Source organism: Podarcis cretensis (assembly GCF_951804945.1).
Source record: "Podarcis cretensis genome assembly, chromosome: 11".
In the NCBI taxonomy this organism is placed as follows: domain Eukaryota; kingdom Metazoa; phylum Chordata; class Lepidosauria; order Squamata; family Lacertidae; genus Podarcis; species Podarcis cretensis.
This window is the reverse complement of record NC_137180.1, coordinates 4,045,174-4,068,318: the sequence shown is the minus strand read 5'-3', so window position 1 is coordinate 4,068,318 and position 23,145 is coordinate 4,045,174. Positions and strand designations below refer to the sequence as shown.

Sequence of the window (23,145 nt, the reverse complement as noted above, 5' to 3'; positions counted from 1 at the left end):
ACCTGGAGTCTTGACGTTTCTTAGCTGTGACGGGGTATCATAAATTTCCAAAATCCAGTCACCAGCTGCTTTTTCACCCCAGCAATGAGTTGTCATAAACTCCCAGCTTTTAAACCCTTCCATGGAATGGTCAAATAACCTTTTAAAGAAACCAATAATAATATAAACTAACATAAAAATACAAGAACAAATAGGAACATACTTTTATATAAATGTTTTATATTATATAAAGTAATATTATTAAAGGAACCAGGCAAGCCCATAAATCCAATTACAGTAATGGATCCAGTTAAAATGTACATTGGAGTTCCTGTCTCCAACTTCCAGGAGAAATGCATGCAGGGTTATTCCTTCATGGCAGGGGGATGGGGTCCCTTCCAACTCTATGATTCTATAGGATGCTACAAAAAGAGCCTGGGGGGAATGACATGACAGGAAAGTGGGAGGCTGCCAGAGTGTGGACAACTGAGACAGCCTATCCTGGACCAGGAACAGCTATAGCTGGTGGTCCAGCTTAAGCAGGACATAAGCACTCAAGTGGCAGCTTGGAATTCAGATGCAACCCTTCCCAGAATAGGTTAAACACCTAATTTCCAGACATGGGAACTACCCACCAATAGCACCTCCATCTCAACAGGATTCAGCTTCATTTTTTGGCCTCCCATCGAGTCCAACACCTTCTCAGCCTCTCCTGATTCTGATGGAATGGAGAGATAGAGTTGCATGTCATCAGTACACTGATGACACCATGCTCCCAGTTTTCACATGCCAGCTCCCAAGAGTTTCATATAAATATTAAATAGAATAGAACAGTGGTTTTCAACCTTGTTGAGTCCACGGCTCCCTTGACAAACCACATTCTTTTTGGGGCTCCCCCATGGAAGCCACTTATACTGGGGTTCTTTTACAGGACATGCATAAGTGGGGATTTCTCTGTTCCAGCCCTGCCCCATTCCACCCTGTCCCTTTTGGGGGCTGTTTTTGGCGTGTGTGTAAGTGGGAGTGCATGTGTTGATGGGAACCCAAGCAACGCCACTGCTCTGCAGGGCTGAACTGACACACTCCACATGGGAGCCCCAGCCTGCCTTTCCCAAAATTAGGGGCACGTGGTCGGGGCTGGAAAGGGCAAAACAAGATTAATGGTTAAATGGAGGTGGATTGCCACCTGTCATGCATTGATCTAGTTGAGATTCCTGCATTACATAAGGTTGGACTAGGTGACCCTCAGAGTCCCTTTCAACTCTACATTCTATTATCTAAAATATCTCTGTAACAAGCGTTTGTTTTAAACAAAGTATTCTGACTTTCAAAAGTAACCACTAGGCAGTAACTTATTTGAGAGGAAATAAAGTTCTTGTTTTGTTCTAAAAGTGCCTCATCCTTATTTAGATTCGCTGGCTGAGAATTAATTGGTCACAAGTTCCCCTCAACATACAGTAAACGCTACCACAGTTAATAAAAAAACCTTTGTTCTGGGAATACAGGAAAATATTTATCAAATAACATACCTATAATAGCAGTCAGGTTACCCATCTTCAGTGTGGGTGTGTCTGTCACACTTTCCTTCACCACTTTTTTGGGAAATATTATATAAACTGCTCAAATCTCTTTAATTTGTAACACTGAAACCTTTGGACTGCTTAAACCTGAAACCTTGGACTGCTGACAATTGATTTCTTTTTTTATAATCCTTGAGTATTATAAAACTTGAACAATGAAATTAGGGAAACCAACAGTAATCTCAATATTGAATTTGAATGCCTTCTTCTTTATTAAAGGCCCAAGCCCAAGAACTTTTCTGCTGGCCTCACATCTCAGGCCCCTGCTCCTTAAAAATAAAAATAAAAAAAAAACATTTCAACACAAAGCTTTTGTTACATTTCTTACAAGGTTGATTGGTATGCTGCGAAGTACAGTCGTACCTTGGATCCCGAACGCCTTGCGACTCGAACATTTTGGCTCCTGAATGCCGCAAACCCGGAAGTGAGTGTTCCGGTTTGCAAACATTCTTTGGAATCCAAACGTCTGACACGGCTTCCGTGGCTACTGATTGAGTGCAGGAAGCTCCTGCAGCCAATCAGAAGCCATGCCTTGGTTGTCAAATGTTTTTGGAAGTCGAACGGACTTCCAGAATGGATTCCGTTCAACAACCAAGGTATGACTGTACAGTACTAGTGAGTCCTGAGCACACACTATCTTAATTTGCTCAGAAACTACATAGGCAATTTTTAATGCAAATTTGCACAACAAACCTGTGTCAATTCCCCTGATTAACAGTATTTTCCATTTTGCCTTACATACAATAAAAATATAGGGCCCTGGAACATTGCAAAATAGCTATTCTTCTTTTAAAAATGTGTCTTTTTCATACTGTTTTGCAGTTTGAAATAAACAAAAGTAAATGTTTTTCCCACATCTGCTTACTCGTGCTGTTGTTTCCTAGTCTTCAACAATACTTATTTCCCCAGAGCCATAGAATCTATTTATTTTTTTATTCACTGCCTGCCTGCCTGGAATGATGCTAATACATTGGAACAGCACTTGTTTCTGTCAGTTATATCAACAGAAACACTCAGGGCCTTTTGAAGGTTTCGTCAACATCCAGTTCAGACAGAGAAGTTGGGGCGTAGGCTATGCAGCATTAAAAATGGGTAGAATACTTTTTAGAATTATATTTTTCACTGAAAAAAAATAGAATGGAACAGTGGAAAGCAAGCATCTCATGAAAAACAACAGGCTGAAGGGGAGAACAGTGCATTTTGCTTGTTTGCTTTCACAGTTTGATCAAGAGCTTTCAGTAATTCAGTGGATGGTCAGGGTATCTGCCATGCGGGATCAATCTAAAGTTCCCTGGACTCCAGCAGGGGCTGGCAAGATATTCTGAGGAAACTCAGAAGCAAGGTGTGGGAGCCCTCCCGCCCTCCTGTCTGCCCACAGGATCGGATTCTCAGAAGTATATCGCCTCTGAAGATGGCATGTTCGATTTCTTGCGACCGGGGCTGCTAGCTGCTGAAAGTTATTTTCTCACAATACTACGCTAAATAAACCATAGTTTAGGGCAGCACTAGATCTATTGAGGTTAAACTATAGGAGGGTAGATTTTGGTTTAACATCAGGAGAGACATATTGGTAACAAGAACACATGGACGATGAAACCAATTGCCCAGGGATGGGCCACCTCCACTACAGCTCCTCGACGTTCTTGCTCTGGAATTCCTCCACTGAGCAGGGGGTTGGACCAGATGGTCTTAAAGGTGCCTTCCAAATTTATGATTCTATGAGTTGCACTGAAAGTATGTGATCCCTGTCCCTTTCTAAGCTTGCGTTTTCCTCTAATTTTCTTCTGTTCTGTCCCTTGAATATCCAGTCTAACCACGTGAAAAGGTAGGTGTTAACTGTCATAACTTTTACAAAACAAAATAAAAAATTTCCTTCCAGTAGCACCTTAAAGACCAACTAAGTTAGTTCTTGGTATACCAAGAACTAACTTAGTTGATCTTTAAGGTGCTACTGGAAGGGATTTTTTTATTTTGTTTTGACTATGGCAGACCAACACGGCTACCTATCTGTAACTATAACTTACAAACAATGCAAAGACTCCAGCAAATGACAACAGAATCCAACCAATACCTATAAGCAAACACTATCATTCTCACTACCTTAAGGTGTTTTTTTAAAATGAGTAACCACCATTAAAAATTGAAGTATTCATAGACAAAACCCTAACACTGTCTGATATAATAGCTTAACAGTCTAATAAAATGCACAATGAAGATTTGTTTATGTTTTAAGAGTTCAAGTGTTAAATACATCTTTGCAGTTCAAGCAATCTCAATAATCACTTCCAAATCAAACCCACAAGATTAATGATGAATCAATGATTTTTCCGACTTCAGTAAAAACATGTGAATTGCTGCTATTAATCATGTGTATCCAAGGTTCACTATGTCTGAAAAAAGTGTCTGAGTCAGTAGCAACACAGCACTGACCAAGGAGCAGGGATATCTGCTGCCAAGGCATTCTTGAAGCTAACAACATGCAACAATGTTTTCAAGCATTGCTTATCCTATCCTTATTGCATTTTTGTATTCAAACAAGCTCTTTTCTACGGAACAATGATGATGCACATTTTCAACTGCAGCAACAGACCACCACATTTACTTTCAGTTACTTAGAAAGAAAATAACATTGTAAACATTATTTTTGAATCCTTTTAGACATTTTTAAAAGAGTGTACAAGAAATAATAATAATATGAACCTCCCGGAGAACATTCCACTGCAGAAAAGGCCCATTCTTGTGTGGCCACTCTCTGGAGTGGCATGGAGACACAAAGAAGAACCTCAGGTGATGATCACAGGGTCTGGGTCAGTTTATATGGGGAGTGGGGTCCTTGAGGTACTGCAGTCCTTCAAAGGAAAGCATGGGGGGTGGGGGGAGACACTGATGACCTACCTTTCCAATATTACTTAGGATAACCTTAAAATAAAACCTGCCAATTACCCCTGACAAACATAGGGTATGCTACAGGCAAAGTTTAACACTTCTAAAGTTGACTTAGAAGTCATGAGCATAATTCTTTCCCACCAATACTTAACCATGTATTGTTTTCAATTTGAATTTATGTACTTGATGCAGGCTGAACTTTATGTACCTTTCTTTTTATTTCTCTATTTTGTGTATTATCTAGACTTGGACAGAGCCAAACAAAATGTAGTTTAAGGCTCCCAGTGCCAGCGGATTAGGCCAAATGTAACAGCTATACTAGAGCAAGATCACAAAATCTGACATTCTGCTAGTAGTGAAATGATTGTGCTGTAAGCAAGTATGCTAACTGAGGCTCCAATCCAAAACTTTTCATGCAGCATGTTGCATGCATAATGTGGCTGTCCTGTCCCCTCCTCCCCATGCATGTCTGTGCACTCTTTAGAGCTGATCCTAACAGTTGAAGAAGAGTTTGGATTTGATATCCCGCTTTATCACTACCCTAAAAAGTCTCAAAGTGGCTCACAATCTCCTTTCCCTTCCTCCCCCATAACAAACACTCTGTGAGGTGAGTGAGGCTGAGATACTTTAGAGAAGTGTGACTAGCCCAAGGTCACTCAGCAGCTGCAAGTGGAGGAGCGGGGAAGTGAACCCGGTTCACCAGATTATGAGACTACTGCTCTTAACGACTACACCACACTGGCTCTCAAGTTGAGAGACTCTCCAGATCAATATGGGACATGCAACAGAGAGAGGAAGGAATTGTCAGAACTTGGGAGACTTGCACCAAGGTGGGAGACTTGGCAACTTGCACATGTGGAAGTGTCACCTACTCAGAGGTGGATTTAGGCCAGTGCAACGGGTTGTGCTTCACTGGGTGCAGAGTCTAGGGGAAGCCAAAGGGTGTTGCAACTATGATGTAGTGAATTGAACAGAATGGAAGGCGAGAGGCAGGGGTGCAGAATTTTGGGCGTGCCACTGAAGTTTGAAGGACAAAAGTTCACCCATGACCTGGTCATGCGAGAGCACTAGCTAACAACTCTGGAGACTTAGCTGAAAAACTCCTCACATTATGCAGTATTAATTCTAAAGCGACAATAGCCCTAGCCAGACCATTAAAATTAATAGACAAGCCTTTTTCATCATTTCATTGACTCAAACCCAACCAACTGATTATGCTAAAGGATCTTGGGCCACTTGTCCACTTACCCCAGAAAACAACCTCATAAGAATCAGAGTTCATAAAATATCCAGTTAGACGCTCTTGATCAGCACCAGAACTCAAGAAAGACAGACAAGATCAACAATGGAACTAAGGTTTATGATAGTATCATGGGTGAAACACAGGTCAGACACGACAGGCTGGAAGATCCACTCTGGCATTATCCTTATTTTGGAAAGACAACTTTAACAGCACGTCATTAGCAGCTATTCCTCCATCAACCATCGTCTTGCAATATTGATCTTGTTTCACTTCCTCTGTATTCTGCAATGATCTCATCCCTCAAGGATTTGTCAAAATCTATTGTGCCCAACGCTAAAGATTACAGCCTTATTCTAGCCACTGTTGATATTAACAGTGGCAGCAGATCTCCAGTTCCACTTCATTTTTTAATTCTCTCCAAGACATATCTACGCGGTTTCTCCATTTGCGTTTATTTAAATTGGGTACACCCTGGACAGTCAACCCTTATTGGACTGAAAGTTGAATATGATTATTATACCTGTTAGCCAATAGCTGAGATTTTGTTCCAGAAGGAGAAGTCAAATAAATTGCCAGGTCACCTCTCCGGGGATGAGTGACAGTGATGCGCACAACGACATGTTCCAGGTAGATGACATGGTGATTGGCATTATCTGCGCAGCCTGTCGCCTTGTATATTGAACGGACACCATTATCTGGTCCATTACGAATATTATCTGGTCGTATTGTTCTGTTTCAAAGACACCAACATAGTCATGGTCTCCAGTGAATACTAAAAATAATTTGTTATAAATCACTTTTATCCTTGAACTGTGTATTGAATTTTGGTGATACTGAAATAGGCTTAAGCAGGACTTTTTTTTACATGCCTGGGTAAGCTTAACATTCTATTCATTAGATGAAATCAATTATACCCTCACATAAATAGTACTCCAGGCTAAAAGATAAGCATCACCACAGTTAACAAGAAAGCCAATTAGTTTACAGAAGTTCCAGATTCCAGAAAACAATTTATATTGTCTTTCATATCTTTCTATTAAAAATTATTTGAGCTGTACGAGTAGCCTCTTCTGAAGGCACAAATGAGAGATGATACATTTAAGTCACAAGCCACCATACGTGTCCCTGAAGTCTGGTTCATACAACTGCGTTAACCAAATTATAACTTTCACACACAGCTTGATATTGTGAAACAACTAAAGATACATGCACTATGATGTACGGTAGATTCCATATCATGTAAATCAGTAACTATCCTTGGAAGTGAGCTTGTCAAAAACAAAAGTTATAACCAGGGCCACCAAAAATCAAGGCAGGCTTGTAGAGGTGAAGGGTGGAAACAGCAATCAGCCCCAAGGTGTTAGAAGCTCTATACATTATTAAACTGGTTTCTCTGCCAAATATGTTCTAGTTTACTTTTGGCTCAGGCTTTTATAAGCCTCCATGAGGCTGTCATTATAATTTGATTGGAATTATTAGATTTAGGCCTGATAAATACCACCTTAGACAGAAAAGTTGAGATAGGAAACCTGAGATCCAGACCACAAATAACTTTTGAATTATGGAAAGGGAGGACTGCAGCAGAATAATGTACAAAATTGCCACTGCTCATAATATCCTGGGGCATTGTCTCTGTGTTTGCATGGAATGCATAGGGAGCACAATGCTATTGAACAGTCTATTGAGCCCCACAGGGACCTCGCTGTGTATGGGCACAGCACCCGTACAGTATTCATCAAAGTAACAAAGGATTTAATTAAAATAAAAAATCAGTCTGAATGGAAACTTCATAAACTGACATTCACAGAACAGCAGCACAAATATCCTTAATATATTTCTTTATTCAAAAAACACCTGGTATGATACCTGCTGCAGTCCTCCCTTTACTGGTGTGAGATCAGTGAATGCATGTACAGAAGGGGGCAGGGATTTATGTTGCACCTATTTTCCTCTAGTCCTGACTTCCATGAATTCAACTGCAGGTCTGAGCAAAGCATGTGTATGGTACAGACTGCGCATGCATAGACTTCCCTGATCATATATCCAGAGCCGACATGGACTGGGAGTGAGAGCTTAGATCTTGGACCCAAACCCAGAAATGTTTGTGAGGTAGAAGTGTACTGAGTGCTGTCACTAGATGGATTCCTCTCAAACGTCTATATATTATTATTAAACACAAAGCATGTTATATTAATGATATAATTTGTTATCTAGTATATTAAAGCTAACCAATAGATCCAGAACTACAAAAAAGAGGTTAGGGTCAACAATCAAACACATGGAAGAAAAGGAATGGCACGGCATGGTGCCTAAAATGTAAAAAGGTGCGTCTCCCAGGTGAGAATGTTCCACAGTTGGGGAACCGCATCTGAGAAGGTATTTTCTCTGCATCTCTTCCACCCAGAGGGAAAGCTAATTGCTGACTTGGCACTTGATCATATTGGCTTGTTGTGAGTCTCACAGGCTAACAAGGCCCTGGCCTAGGAACCATGGTTTTTATAATATGGCGCTATTTTCAATGGCAATGTTGGCACTGAAATTATAATAAAAAAATGAGTTATATATGTGCTTTGATTTGTAAAACACAAGCACAAAATTAAGTGATCTGCCAAGAATCTCAGAAATCTTCAAATGCCCAGTAGGAAAAAAAAAAGTTTGAGAACCATTGCCTTAGGATTAGCTTACAGAAAACCAAACAAATACAAGCTGCAATATACAGCCACAGTAAATATATATGCATGCATATGTGTCAACAAACGTCTTCAACAAGCATTACTTGATTTGCCGATCTGTATTTTCAACACACACATGCTGTGGAGGGACTGTTGTCCATTTTTCTGCTTCTATCACCATGGCTTCAGCATCCATCAATCCAAATCCATATAGGTGGCTAACTGCAAAATATAAACAGAATTGTTTACAATTACAAAGTAATTGTATGCTCTTTCATAGAACACAACACACATTACTGCTACATTCCTCTTAATTCTCCTCTCTCACCTAATTGCCAAGAACCATACTGCATATAGTTGCCAATCATATCTAAATTCATTGTTCAATTGTTAACTGGCAAAGTCAGATATGGGTCTGATTCACAGATACATGTGCAATCAATTTCCCCATGTGATTGTAATGTAATTACAGAGTTTGTGGCAGCTGGAAAAATTGCACCTAAGATCACAGAAGTGACTGCCTGCAATCTTTGGATATCACCTGGTTCACATTAACATTTCTGTATGTGGCTGCATGCCGAGATAGTGTTTAAACAAAAGTGTGGCTTGCAGAATGATAATTATAGAACGGCAATGTTTCTGCTTGGATGCATCAACCAGACCTACAGCTGAGATTCTATAATACCAGAAAGCAATAGAAAAATGCCTGGTGGAGCACATGTGTGTGCACCAGATTATCTTTGAGTCTCTTTGGGCAACACTGCCCCACCTTAGCTGGTGCTTTCCCCAAGCTTTTAGAATGAAATGTTGGAATGTTATAAGGAGTAAAAGCCATAATCAGAATCCACAAACACCATGGTGCGGGCTGCTGTGGAATTCTGAATATGATACAGCATAGACTATAGTATAGATTTATACTGTAAGCTCTTTTTCGCTTTATTGAAGCTGAGTTTTGCTTATGTTAGCTGTATAATGTATCACGCACAGTTATCATGTGCTCTAGTACTCATAACTTTCAAGGCAATTCAGTAATCCTTACTGTTAATTTTAAGCATTTGTTGATGGAAATTATCTATTAAACCATGTTAGAATTGCATACATAGTTCAGCTAGCACCCTGATTCCATCACACTCTTCAAGCTATGGGTAGAAAAAGCTACCGTCCTATTGGCAACTTGATTTTGAATGTATTTTATTTAATAAGTCTATCTTTTTACTCCTGAGAAAAAGATTACCGCCCAACGTTGTAGTACCCACATTAACTTCCCATGGCTGATACACTTAATGTACACTTAATGTTTCAGAACTTTACTTTTGTGATGAACAAAGAGTAGCATGTGCCCTGCCATTTTAAACAAAAATGCATACACACAAGTGATTTAGACCCCTGCCAGCCAAATCAAAACAGCCTCAGTGGTGCTATTATGGACGTCCATGTGCAGCCATTCCAGACAGCTGATATTTGGTTGTCTGCAATGCTCACACTTCAAAGGCCCCCAATCACATGGATTTGGCTAGCAGCTCTAGGTACTGAGACAGGCCCATCATTTTCACAGACTGAATAACACTAATTTGGGAAAACATTACAGAGTTGATAAAACAGCTAATCCCCTACATCTTGACAAAAAAGATGTGCTTACTCATGTGACCACACCATTAAAACGTTATCCATTTTTATATGTTTAAATTAGAATTGCTACTGTTGCTGAACATGACATTATCAATTTCAGGAGCCTCTGGCAGTGCTATAAGATTCCTTTCAGGTAACATGTTAGAAATGCAATTGCATTAACAACTTCTTGGAAAGATAATGGGTGGGATATATACTTTTATTTATCATGAACTGCAAAGCTCTACCTGAAAAGTCTAATGAAATACTGTCATTTCTGTGCTACCAAAGGCCACCGCAGCCTCTCTGCTGCTCTAAATACATGTCTTTATTATGTTCAGGCATACTTTTACATCAATGTGAGTATTGTAGCAAGGGATCTCATTGTGAGCCAAGTAGCAAGGTGACCTGTGACTCACAAAAGCAGGGTAGAAGCATGTGGAAGACAGACAACTGCTGATGCAGTTCTCAACTAGCTTGACTGTCCAAAAGAAGTAAATTTTTTATACTGTTTAGGTATTGTAAATGAGGGAAATATCCACTTTAAAGAATATTGGAACTGTGCAGTTCTGAAGCCTAGCTTTTCTCTAGACTACACAGAAAGGTCCCCTGTGACAGTGATGCAGTGCTACATTTTGAAGTGAAGGAGCTCATCACGGCAGTCCCATCCGGACTCATGCCATCCCAAGGGGAATTCACAGCTTCACCTCACCTCCATTATACAATTGTGCAATGAAGTATTGCCAAATTGCTAGCATGAAGTAGAAAAGGAAAGAGCTATACAGCATCTGCTTGATTATTTCTCTCATTCTTTGACTTTTGCTATGTTCCTCTGCCATAAACAATGTTAAACCCTGACTTAAACCCTCACTTATATCTCACTTAGTTGCCAGAGCAAGGAAAGTCCCTCCATCTTTTTGGTGCTCCTGCATATGTCAGTGATCCTGCTATGAAAAAGAAGTCCCAAATCTGTTCTCCATACCACCGGATACCAAGTATGGCACAAGGAGACTGGATACCCATATCTCCCTGCCTGAAATACTGGTGCTTTGCAGACCACAAACCTGCCACAGGGATATGGAGATGTTTGATTTGGGGAAAGAGCAGATCAGCTTCTTGCTCCCACCCCCATAAACTATGTCCTCACTCCAACAAACCATTAATTAGTGTATGTGCTAGCATTGCTTCTCAGTAGAGTCCTGGTGGGTTACAGGACCTTTAGGAAACTTTGAAGATGTGCTGGGAGGTGTACCTCCAGTGGTTTTGGCAAATCTATAGATTTAAATATTTAAATATTTAAATCTATATATTTAGACTATAGTATTTAATCCAAGAAGGGACCCTAGTCTTGCTTGGGTTATTCCTACACAAGGGATTCACTGAATCCCCATGGGATAATAGCTGTAATACTGTGATTACCATTACTGCTAATTTATTTATTTGTATGACTTTTCTTCAGCAAAAGGGTTGCCAGAGTAGCACACAATATTAAAATTACACATAAAACAGCTAAACACAAAACTGTCATCCTGGATAGATAATAAAAACTCAACCAATCAGCAGTTAACATCAGCTAAAGTTATGTTGAAAAGTCTATGACCTCTAAACAAACAGGTCTTTGCCTGATGTAGAAAAGACTGCAGGTTCCTGGGGCTGTGTGATGTCAACGGTGTGTGTGTGTGCACACCACAGGGCATGTGGGGCATGTGTGCCATGTCATCACACCCCTGGTGTGCTGATGTCCCTCGTGCACATAGCAGGGTATGGTGACATAGCGGGTGCACATAGCGGGGCCTGGTGGTGATGTGTGTGTATGCCCCATGGCGTGCATGCCCAGCTGTGCTGCACTTTGTGGGTGCCTGGCCCCCACATTTAAAATGTGTGAACCACAGCATGCAGGGCCCCTGGGACCTAGCTCCTAGGGTTGTAAGCTATAGCAGATAGAGATCAATAGTTCTGAGGCCTACAAAGAAAGGACAGAAAAGGGATGTTTCCTTGTTTTTGCAAGAGTGAGCTTTTATTAATTATTCGAAAAGTTGTATGAGGTGAAGTAGCAGGTTGAAAAGGAGCCTTGCAGGACACACTACAGTCTATTAAGCTTTCTGTTTCTATTAAAGCACACTATAAATAAGCCAGATCTCAAGCAGTTAGAAAAGAAAAATGTAGTTTTCTGAGCTGAAAAAATGAATACTTAGAATTCATTTGGCTGATGGGAATTTAAAAACACTGTTTGCTAAATAGTCATAGTGAATACTAGCAGCCCATTCTCCAACACACATAGCTGGAGCAAATATAAAGACATACATACACCCACACACTCATTTATCTCCCATTACTGTGGGGAGCAATGGGTGCATTTCTAGCTCTTTCCATCTGTTTTCTGGCTTGAAATCGGTAGGAGCAACGGCTCTGAGGCACAGCGTTGCCATGCAAGCAAGTTAATCAGCCCACTGAAAAGGCACGCTGACCCACTTTCAGGGTGCCAGCTCTCATTGACTCTTTGTTGAGTTTGAGACTCCTTCAGGTTTTTGCTGTTTTACTCCTCTGATTTCCCTTTTCAAAAGAAAGGCATTCTTTCATTTTCCCTACTTGCTCCTTATTCATTTTTCACAGAAAAAGGCAGTTCTCCCGCATCCTGTGTTACAGTGAAATCCTAAACTTGTTTTCCCAGAAGTGTCCCACAGTGTTCTATAGAATCCCTAGGAAGGTGTAACCAAGAGTAATCATGTCTACTCAAAGTTAGTCCTACTGAATTCAATGGTCCTTACTCCAAGGCAGGTGGGGCTAGGATTGCAGCTTAAATCAGTTTTAGAAGCTTGCTTCCTTAATTTCTCAAATAAGCCTTAGTAAGAACATGTCATGGAAGAAATATGTTTCAGCCATCAAAAGACTGATGGTACATTTCTACAAGAAACTCAGTCTGATCAGAGTAATTCATTCTATGAAAAACAGGCATTTAATTGTTATTCTTGGCTGTAGTTGAGGACAATAGTGAAATATTACACGAAATATTGCCATGTGCAATAGTAAAGTACCGATCCATTCTTGCCAACAGCAGTGTGCAATTTCCCCCCCTCTCACATCAAATTCAAAGTTGGATATTGTTATTTAATCTAAATCATTTGCTTTTCCTTGGTCCAAAACTAACAAGAGGTTTAGAGAGAGCTACAGTTTTATTGGAACCATTGCTCAGCTTTCATTGCCAAACTAATTTACTTAAAACTATTCTTTTTATTTGGGTTAAAGTTGATTCCTCAATTCCACAGTGATGGGGGCCATTTAGTTTTTCCCCTTTTCCAAATCCAACATGAGGTTATAGAACAATTTTGTTAGGTCACATTCTGTTCTTGGTATCCCTTCATCTATGGCATTAATCAGGCAGTGGGGGGTGTGTGTGTGTGTGTGTGGGTGTGTGTGTGTGTGTGTGTGTGAACCCCACCCTAAAATATGGTTGACATATACCAGATGGCTCCCAAAAGCAGCTTAAAATAAAAGACACAGAATTACTGCAAATGCATATGAATATTGCAATGTTTCACATATATACATCTTGACAAATACTGTAAAATACAATAGATTTCATAAATTACTGCCACTATGGCAGAAAACATGACAAAATAGTATTCTAGTATTCTAGATATTAGCATGTATGAGCACATACAGAAAACAAAATGTGATGCAAAGAATTTGACCTGTGCAAAGGTCAGAGGGGGCAGTTTTTCTGTTGAGGCAGGTGATTAGCTGTGGGAGGAGCTTATCAGAGCTTGCAGGGCAGCAGCTGGAGGAGCAAAAAGGGTTTTCTTGTGTGTGTTTCTTTGTGGCTGATTAGCTGCTCTCCCTGTGCAAAGGTCAGAGGGGGCAGGGTTTCTGTTGAGGCAGGTGATTAGCTGTGGGAGGAGCTTATCAGAGCTTGCAGGGCAGCGGCGCATGCAGTTTGATCCATCTTTTAGATTTAGGGGAGCTAGTTTCAAACGTTTGTTGGGGCAGACCTAGGTTTTTTTTTGGGGGGGGAGTTATTTGTCCTGTCTTCACGCTTTTTATGATGGAGGACCGCTGTAGCCACCCCCAACGACACGTTCTCAAGATGGAGGGTGAGGGAACAGCTGCAGTCGTCTGCGGTTCCTGCGCAATGTTTGCCATCTTGCCAAAGGTTGCAGGCAGCTTTACCTGCAGCAATTGCATGTTGATTGCCCTCTTAGAAGACAAAGTCCAGCAACTGGAGGAACGTTTAGCTACGCTCCTAATAATTAGAGAGCTGGAGCTCTTCTTGGAAGCAACAAAGCACACCGTCTCCACCAAGGAGGAGACAGGGGAATCCCCTGAGAAGGCTAGTTCACCAACACAGGAGCCAGATATATGGAGAAACGTGACTCAAAGAAGTAGGAGGCCCAGGGTTCACTCTGATTGTTTAGAAATACACAATCACTTTGAGGTCCTCTCCCCTAGCATGGAAGACGAAGAGCAGACTCCATTTAAGGATCTCTCCCTCATTACAGTCGATCAGGTATATGAAGACGAGCAGCAAAGTCAGTCCTCAGGGAATGTGCAGGCGACCTTGGAACGGACAGCTCACGGAAGAACCCCGACCAAACCTAAGAGGAGGCGTGTAGTGGTGATAGGGGATTCCCTACTGAGGGGAACAGAAGCAGTGATCTGTGGGCCTGACAAGATGTCTCGGGAAGTGTGCTGTCTCCCCGGGGCTAAGATCCAAGATGTAACTGAACGACTGCAAGGAATCATAAAACCCACTGACAAATACCCCTTCCTCTTGGTTCATGTGGGAACCAATGACACTGCAAGCAATAGCCTCCAGAAGATCGAAAGAGACTACGAGGCTCTGGGCAGGAAATTGAAGCAATTAAATGCACAAATTGTCATCTCATCTGTCCTCCCAGTTGAACGACGTGGCCCAGGGAGAGAGGGAAAAATAGTGGAAGTGAACAGCTGGCTTCGCAAATGGTGTAAACAGGAACGGTTTGGATTCTTAGATCACGGACTGCAGTTTCTTGAAGATGGACTTTTGGCAAGCGATGGGCTGCACCTCACAATGGTTGGGAGGAATGTTTTTGCCAAAAATCTCAGAAACCTCATCAGGAGGGCTTTAAACTGACTAATGTGGGGGAGGAAGACAGTGCTCCTGAAGGTAGGAGTCTATCAATTGATGAAGATGATCATCCAAATGACATAGACCAAATGGAGCAAACAGCACGCAGACCTAGTGGTGGGAGGAAAAAATCCTTAAATAAGAGACACGGGGGAATGATTAATGGACTTCAATGTCTGTACACTAATGTGCAAAGCATGGGAAATAAACAAGATGAGCTTGAGCTCTTGGTACAGCAAACTAAATATAACATAATAGGCATCACTGAAACCTGGTAGGATAAGTCCCACGATTGGAATGTAATAATGGAGGGATACGATCTATTTCAGAGAAACAGAGCAGACAAGAAAGGAGGAGGAGTGGCGTTATATGTCAGGGATGTGTATACCTGTAAAGAGATCCAAGATTTAGAACCTCAAAGCCAAAGTGAGAGGCACAGGTCAAATCTGTGTCCAGGGCAGCTGTTTACCAGCTCCATCTGGTACGTAGGCTGAGACCCTACCTGCCTGTGGACTGTCTCGCCAGAGTGGTGCATGCTCTGGTTATCTCCCGCTTGGACTACTGCAATGCACTCTACGTGGGGCTACCTTTGAAGGTGACTCGGAAACTACAACTAATCCAGAATGCGGGAGCTAGACTGGTGACTGGGGGCGGCCGCCGAGACCATATAACACCGGTCTTGAAAGACCTACATTGGCTCCCAGTACGTTTCCGAGCATAATTCAAAGTGTTGGTGCTGACCTTTAAAGCCCTAAACGGCCTCGGTCCAGTATACCTGAAGGAGCGTCTCCACCCCCATCATTCTGCCCGGACGCTGAGGTCCAGTGCCGAGGGCCTTCTGGCGGTTCCCTCATTGCGAGAAGTAAAGCTACAGGGAACCAGGCAGAGGGCCTTCTCGGTAGTGGTGCCCGCCCTGTGGAATGCCCTTCCAGCAGATGTCAAAGCGATAAACAACTACCTGACATTCAGAAGACATCTTAAGGCAGCCCTGTTCAGGGAAGTTTTTAACGTGTGATATTTTATTGTATTTTTGCTTTCTATGGAAGCCGCCCAGAGTGGCTGGGGAGGCCCAGCCAGATGGGCGGGGTATAAATAATAAATTATTATTATTATTATTATTAGGGTGAAAATTAAGGGTGAGAAGAATAACAGTGACCTCATTGTGGGAGTTTACTATAGATCCCCAAGCCAAATGGAGGACATAGATGATGCCTTCCTGGAACACATGGCCAAGCATGCAAAAGGAAGGGAGATAGTAGTAATGGGGGACTTCAATTACCCGGATATTTGTTGGATGTCAAACTCAGCCAGGAGCATAAGGTCAAACAGATTCCTCACTGGCCTTGCAGACAACTTCATTGTCCAGAAAGTGGGAGAAGCAACAAGAGGAACAGCCACTTTAGATCTGGTCCTAACCAATGTTGATGACCTGGTTAGTGGGGTAGATGTGGAAGGATCATTAGGCGCGAGTGATCATGCTCTTCTGAAGTTTACTATGCAGCGGAAAGGAGCAGCCAAGCATACAAGGACTCAATTTCTTGACTTTAAGAAAGCCGACTTCATAAAACTTAGGGAAGTGCTGGGTGAGATCCCATGGACAGTAATACTAAAAGGAAAGGGAGTTCATGATGGCTGGGAGTTTGTTAAGAGGGAGATAGTAAAAGCACAACTTCAGGCAATACCAATGAGACGGAAACATGGAAGGTGCCTAAAGAAGCCAGGGTGGCTATCTAAAGAACTTTTAACCGAGTTAAGATTAAAAAAGGATGTGTACAAAAAATGGAAAAGGGGGGAAACCACCAAAGAGGAATTCAAACAAATAGCCAGCACGTGTAGACACAAAGTCAGAAAAGCTAAAGCACAGAATGAACTCAGGCTTGCTAGAGAGGTTAAAAGCAACAAAAAAGGCTTTTATGGGTATGTTCGTAGCAAAAGGAAGAACAAAGAAACAGTGGGTTCACTCAGAGGAGAAGATGGTGAAATGCAAACAGGGGACACAGAAAGGGCTGAACTCCTCAATGCCTTCTTTGCCTCAGTCTTCTCCGATAAAGAAAACAATGCCCGACCTGAAGAATTTGGAGCAAATGATTCAGCAGAGGAAACACAGCCCAGAATAACTAAGGAGATAGTACAAGAATACTTGGCTAGTTTAGATGTATTCAAGTCTCGAGGGCCGGATGAACTGCATCCAAGAGTATTAAAAGAACTGGCAGATGTGATCTCAGAACCACTGGCAGTCATCTTTGAGAATTCCTGGAGAACAGGCGAAGTCCCGGCAGACTGGAGGAGGGCAAATGTTGTCCCTATTTTCAAAAAGGGGAAAAGAGAGGACCCAAATAATTACCGCCCAGTCAGTCTGACATCAATACCAGGGAAGATTCTGGAACAGATCATTAAGCAAACAGTCTGTGAGCACCTAGAAAGGAATGCTGTGATCACCAATAGTCAGCATGGATTTCTGAAAAATAAGTCATGTCAGACTAACCTGATCTCGTTTTTTGACAGAATTACAAGCCTGGTAGATGAAGGGAACGCAGTGGATGTAGCCTACCTTGATTTCAGCAAGGCATTTGACAAGGTGCCCCATGATATTCTTGTAAAGAAGCTGGTAAAATGCGGACTTGACTATGCTACCACTCAGTGGATTTGTAACTGGCTGACTGACCAAACCCAAAGGGTGCTCATCAATGGTTCCTCTTCATCCTGGAGAAGAGTGACTAGTGGGGTGCCACAGGGTTCTGTCTTGGGCCCGGTCTTATTCAACATCTTTATCAACGACTTGGATGATGGACTCAAGGGCATCCTGATCAGATTTGCAGATGACACCAAACTGGGAGGGGTGGCTAACACCCCAGAGGACAGGATCACACTTCAAAACGACCGTGACAGATTAAAGAACTGGGCCAAAACAAACAAGATGAATTTTAACAGGGAGAAATGTAAAGTATTGCACTTGGGCAAAAAAAAATGAGAGGCACAAATACAAGATGGGTGACACCTGGCTTGAGAGCAGTACATGTGAAAAGGATCTAGGAGTCTTGGTTGACCACAAACTTGACATGAGCCAACAGTGTGACACGGCAGCTAAAAAAGCCAATGCAATTCTGGGCTGCATCAATAGGAGTATAGCATCTAGATCAAAGGAAGTAATAGTGCCACTGTATTCGGCTCTGGTCAGACCTCACCTGGAGTACTGTGTCCAGTTCTGGGCACCACAGTTCAAGAAGGACACTGACAAACTGGAACGTGTCCAGAGGAGAGCAACCAAAATGGTCAAAGGCCTGGAAACAATGCCTTATGAGGAACAGCTAAGGGAGTTGGGCATGTTTAGCCTGGAGAAGAGGAGGTTAAGGGGTGATATGATAGCCATGTTCAAATATATAAAAGGATGTCACATAGAGGAGGGGGAAAGGTTGTTTTCTGCTGCTCCAGAGAAGCGGACACGGAGCAATGGTTCCAAACTACAAGAAAGAAGATTCCACCTAAACATGAGGAAGAACTTCCTGACAGTAAGAGCTGTTCGACAGTGGAATTTGCTGCCAAGGAGTGTGGTGGAGTCTCCTTCTTTGGAGGTCTTTAAGCAGAGGCTTGACAACCATATGTCAGGAGTGCTCTGATGGTGTTTCCTGCTTGGCAGGGGGTTGGACTCAATGGCCCTTGTGGTCTCTTCCAACTCTATGATTCTATGATTCTATGGTTGATTCCTGACAACCTATTTATTCATCCTGATATGTTTGCACGAAGTTTGCTTGGTTAGACAACATCAGCTGTTTTTTGAACATTCATTCTGATTTTTTTGCAGGGTTATATGATGCTGTGCTAAGCAATTGTCACTTCACTCTTTACAGTGCATTTTCCAGTCAATTCCCCTATTGCAAAAGGTCTGATTGGGTCCTTTTTTTGGGGGGGGGGTTGTTGTTCCAAGAACTCTAAATCAACTTTGTGCAATCTGAATCTGCCAGCATGTGAATGAATCCCACATGAAAATAGTGCCTCAATATCCCACATAATATGGCACAGTGTACTTTCCTCCGGCCCTGCCATTTTATATATTTTTGTGCTTATGATACCGAGCCAAGATAGGGCACAGATGAAAAAATATGCTCAGAGAAAAGTAGCTGGCAAGTCTTGCCTGATGACATACATCTGGAGTGGGGAACCTCAGCCCTGGGGAGCAAATGTGGCCCTCGTGGCCTCTCTATCCAGCCCCCAGGACATTCCCTCGGCCATGTCTCTTCCCTAGGTCATTCCCCAATTGGCCATGCTTTGCACCTTCCTGGCCTGTTTTTAGCGGGCTGGAATGTGTCTGGAAATGCCTGCTGCTTGCCTGGATAGAGGACGTTTGCATGGCTGGACTGTAGTCCACCAGGCAATGGTAAGAGTCCTGTCTATTGCTCCACCCCCTTTTTTGCCTGACTTCACCCACCACTTGCATGCAGCCCATTTTAGTTTTATTGTTTTCAGGAACCAAAGGTGATTTCCTTCTTAAATTACTGCATATGCCTTTTTGTTATTCAGAAATTAAATATCCATACAAATTGCATAAAGGAAATATCTTATTAAGCTTAGAAATATTGTATTGGCAAATATTTTCCCCAGGACTACCATTAAAAAAACCAACAACTTTCTGCAAATGTGGTAAATGATATCATTTATTATTTTGGCACAATGGTGGCATACAGCTAATAGTTTACATCTTGAAGTTTGTTGGTGCACTTGAACTTGGAACTATGTGTTGGTTAGCTTCCTTTGTACTAGAGATGGAGAACTTGTGGCTCTCCAGAAGTTGCTGGACCCCAACTCCCATCATTCCTGTCCATTGCCCGCGGTGGCCAGGGCTGGGGGCAGCTGGAGTCCAACATCTGGGCAGCCACAGTTTCCCTATCCCTGCTTTATAGCATGATCCTAAATTTATAATGTAGAAATACGTCTAACTGATTTCAAGGAACTTACTTCTAGGTAAGGGTTGTTTTGATCACTACTTTCAAAAAATCATAATGTTGTAAATACTATTCTAAACATCAGGCTTAAAAATCACATTTAGGCTTCCTAGCCTAAGAGTTAGCTGAAGAGCATTTTTGCCTCCAAAATCAACCTATATTAACTGTTCCAATCAGGTTTCCTCTAACTTGCATATGGCATAGCTACATGATACAAGTGGCTGGTAAAGCCACAAGGAGGCAGACTTCCCAAATGTTTGACCTCATGGTCTTGTTTATCTTATTAATCAAAATAGAATAGCTCTAACTGGCAGGCAAAGTGTATGAGATTTTTCTCTTTTGGAAGGTGGAAAAAAGGGTTTGCAATGATGAATAGGAAGGGAATACTCACCCTTGTAACCAGCCCCATTGGTTTTCCAGTCATTAGCAATCAGATGCCCTGCCCGTGAAGTCCTTACAATGATATGTTGTATATCTCTCCATGTCAGTAGTCGACTAGGGAAAGACAGTGAACAGTCATTTTACAACAAAAAAATAAGAAAAGCCCAAGGAGGAGAGGGAGGGGGTGTCTCAAAGCAAAGGACAGAAACCTTTCTCAATGTATTCCAGCCAATATACAGCGTTAAAAGACTGCAGTAAATTTCAATCTTCATAATTTTCAGGGCAGAAAAGTTTTTACAAGCATGAAGTGGTTCATAGTTAGAGGAAGAACGTCTGTCTGTCTGTCTGTCTGTCTATCTATCTATCTATCTATCATCTATCTAATCTATATCATCTACCAGTGGTTCCTAAACTACTTTCCCCATCTATCTATATCTATCTATCTATCTATCTATCTATCTATCTATCTATCTATCTATCTATATCTATCTATCTATCTAATCTATATCATCTACCAGTGGTTCCTAAACTACTTTCCCCATCTATCTATCTATCTATCTATCTATCTATCTATCTATCTATCTAATCTATATCATCTACCAGTGGTTCCTAAACTACTTTCCCCATCAACCACTTGCTGATGTCTTGGAGGACAACTTAATGATCTCCCCATCCCCTGACCAGAGAGCGATGCCAGTGTCACACTGCTGGTGTGGAGTCTGCAGAAAATCCCATAATGGGGCATTCTGGGGACAGAGAGCAGTAGGGGCTATGTCGGCCTCACTGCCACCACATTACAGTGTTCCAGACTGGTGCAAGATTTGCCTGCACCCTGACCTTTGCTCCCATCTAAAGTGAATAGCATGGCTCCAGAGGCTTGTGGCTTCATTAAACCCTGCTGGTTTAATCTCTAGAAAAACTGTAACAAAAGAAAATATTTATTTATTTATTTATTTAAACAATTTATAGAATGCTTAACTCTGTAGTGTCTAAATGGTAAGACTACTTATCTGTCCAAGAGCACTGAAATAATAGGCAATTTACGGTTGCTTTCAGGTCTAACTGTGGTTTCTGTTAGCAATGGAATTGTGAGCAACTACTGCTAGTCTTGCTGCCCTTTTCCTTTGCTGAGTCTGCTAATACATTTGAATTAGCAGCAATCAGTACAGTTCAAGTCCAGGTTATCCTTGACTTTCATGTTAGTACATCAATGTGTCAATCACCCACAAAAAAACTCACAAGGATTGAAAAATAATAATCCAGTCTCTAGAAGCATCTGAGCAGTAAAAAGAAATGAAACAGTAATATGGATGAGATTAAGTTGTCAGTAATATGTATGAGATTAAGTTGTCAGGTAAAATAACCATCCAATTCCCACAGATAATTCAAAAGGGTTTTTTGTCCAGCTCAATTTTGAACAGAACCCATATTCTTCCTACAACGGAATTAACCTATAGCACTGGGACAAATGCAGCTGTTGGACACTTTAAAATAAAACACATAAAGATTTTCTACTATACTTCACATGCAATTCCGCAAATATTTTTTAATAATAATGGTAATATTATATGCATTCCAATCCTACAACTAAACAATAAAATGTACCATAGAAGATTCAAATAATGCTTGATTTCACAAATATGGAAATTAAACAAAATAAAAGTAGGAAATGAAAGCTCAAGTACTCATCATTGCCTGCCAAATTTCTATCTATAACTGCTTGACTATTTGTTGGTGCATAAATGCTCTCATGTTCCCACTAATACAAATAAAAGTGGCTTGGAAACATTCCCCAAATCATCAAACTTTCAAAAAGGTGGAACTGTGAATATTCTGGGAAGACACAAAAGAAGTATAACTTTATGCGCCTGCTATTCAAACTACAGTGCTGAATTTGTAATTTTCCTAATCCGTTTTAATATATTCCAGACAACATGGTCTGACAAAGAGTTTAGCTTTTTGAAACATTGGATGTGTAGATATTTTATACAAAAGCAAGCATTGCCATTCGTTATTTTCTGCTGTAGATTAAATCTGTGAGATTTTCAAAATTCAACTTGGTCAGGAGAAATAAGTGCTTTGTGTTGCTGATGAGGAGTGTGTGCCACTTTGCTTTTAGCTATATGCATACAATCAAGATGATAAACTTCAGATTCAGGGAACTAGAAGTGGAAGTATGAGGAATCAATGCACATGCAAAAATTAATGCAAACATTAAAGCCTTTGTGTAAAACTAGGATTCCCCTAGGCAACAAAAGGACATGGATTCCACCAGTTCTTCTACACTCATTGATGGGGGCTCCCACTCTCTGCCAGGTTCAGACTGGAAACAGAATGAGGCCATGAATACGAATTATGATGTTAATAATTTCCAGGGGAGATGTTGCAATAAAATACAGTGGTACCTCGGGTTAAGTATACTTAATTTGTTCCGGAGGTCTGTTCTTAACCTGAAACTGTTCTTAACCTGAAGCACCACTTTAGCTAATGGGGCCTCCTGCTGCCGCTGCACCGCCGGCGTGTGATTTCTGTTCTCATCCTGAAGCAAAGTTCTTAACCCAAGATACTATTTCTGGGTTAGCGGAGTCTGTAACCTGAAGCGTCTGTAACTTGAGGTACCACTGTACATAGGAGATATTGCTTTAAATATATAAAATTATATTTTGTTGCTACACAAAATGCCAAACACAAATGCCAAAAATTAAAGCATAGGCCTCACTTTGACCAACAATGTTTATGTGTTCAAATGCAA

General features: G+C 41.4%; 1 protein-coding gene across 4 annotated transcripts in view; it reads right to left on the bottom strand.

Annotated features, from left to right (window-relative positions):
* The window catches only part of PCSK5 (proprotein convertase subtilisin/kexin type 5), a 161,271-nt gene that overhangs the window by 14,536 nt on the left and 123,590 nt on the right, over nucleotides 1-23,145 (bottom strand). For all 4 annotated transcript variants that reach the window (XM_079996045.1, XM_079996047.1, XM_079996048.1 and 1 more), the window contains exons 10-13: nucleotides 20,404-20,507; nucleotides 8,465-8,582; nucleotides 6,209-6,418; nucleotides 3-139 (exon numbers count right to left, since the gene is read on the bottom strand). In XM_079996045.1, coding sequence (XP_079852171.1) covers nucleotides 3-139; nucleotides 6,209-6,418; nucleotides 8,465-8,582; nucleotides 20,404-20,507 — 569 coding nt within the window. The remainder of the gene's footprint in view (nucleotides 1-2; nucleotides 140-6,208; nucleotides 6,419-8,464; nucleotides 8,583-20,403; nucleotides 20,508-23,145) is intronic.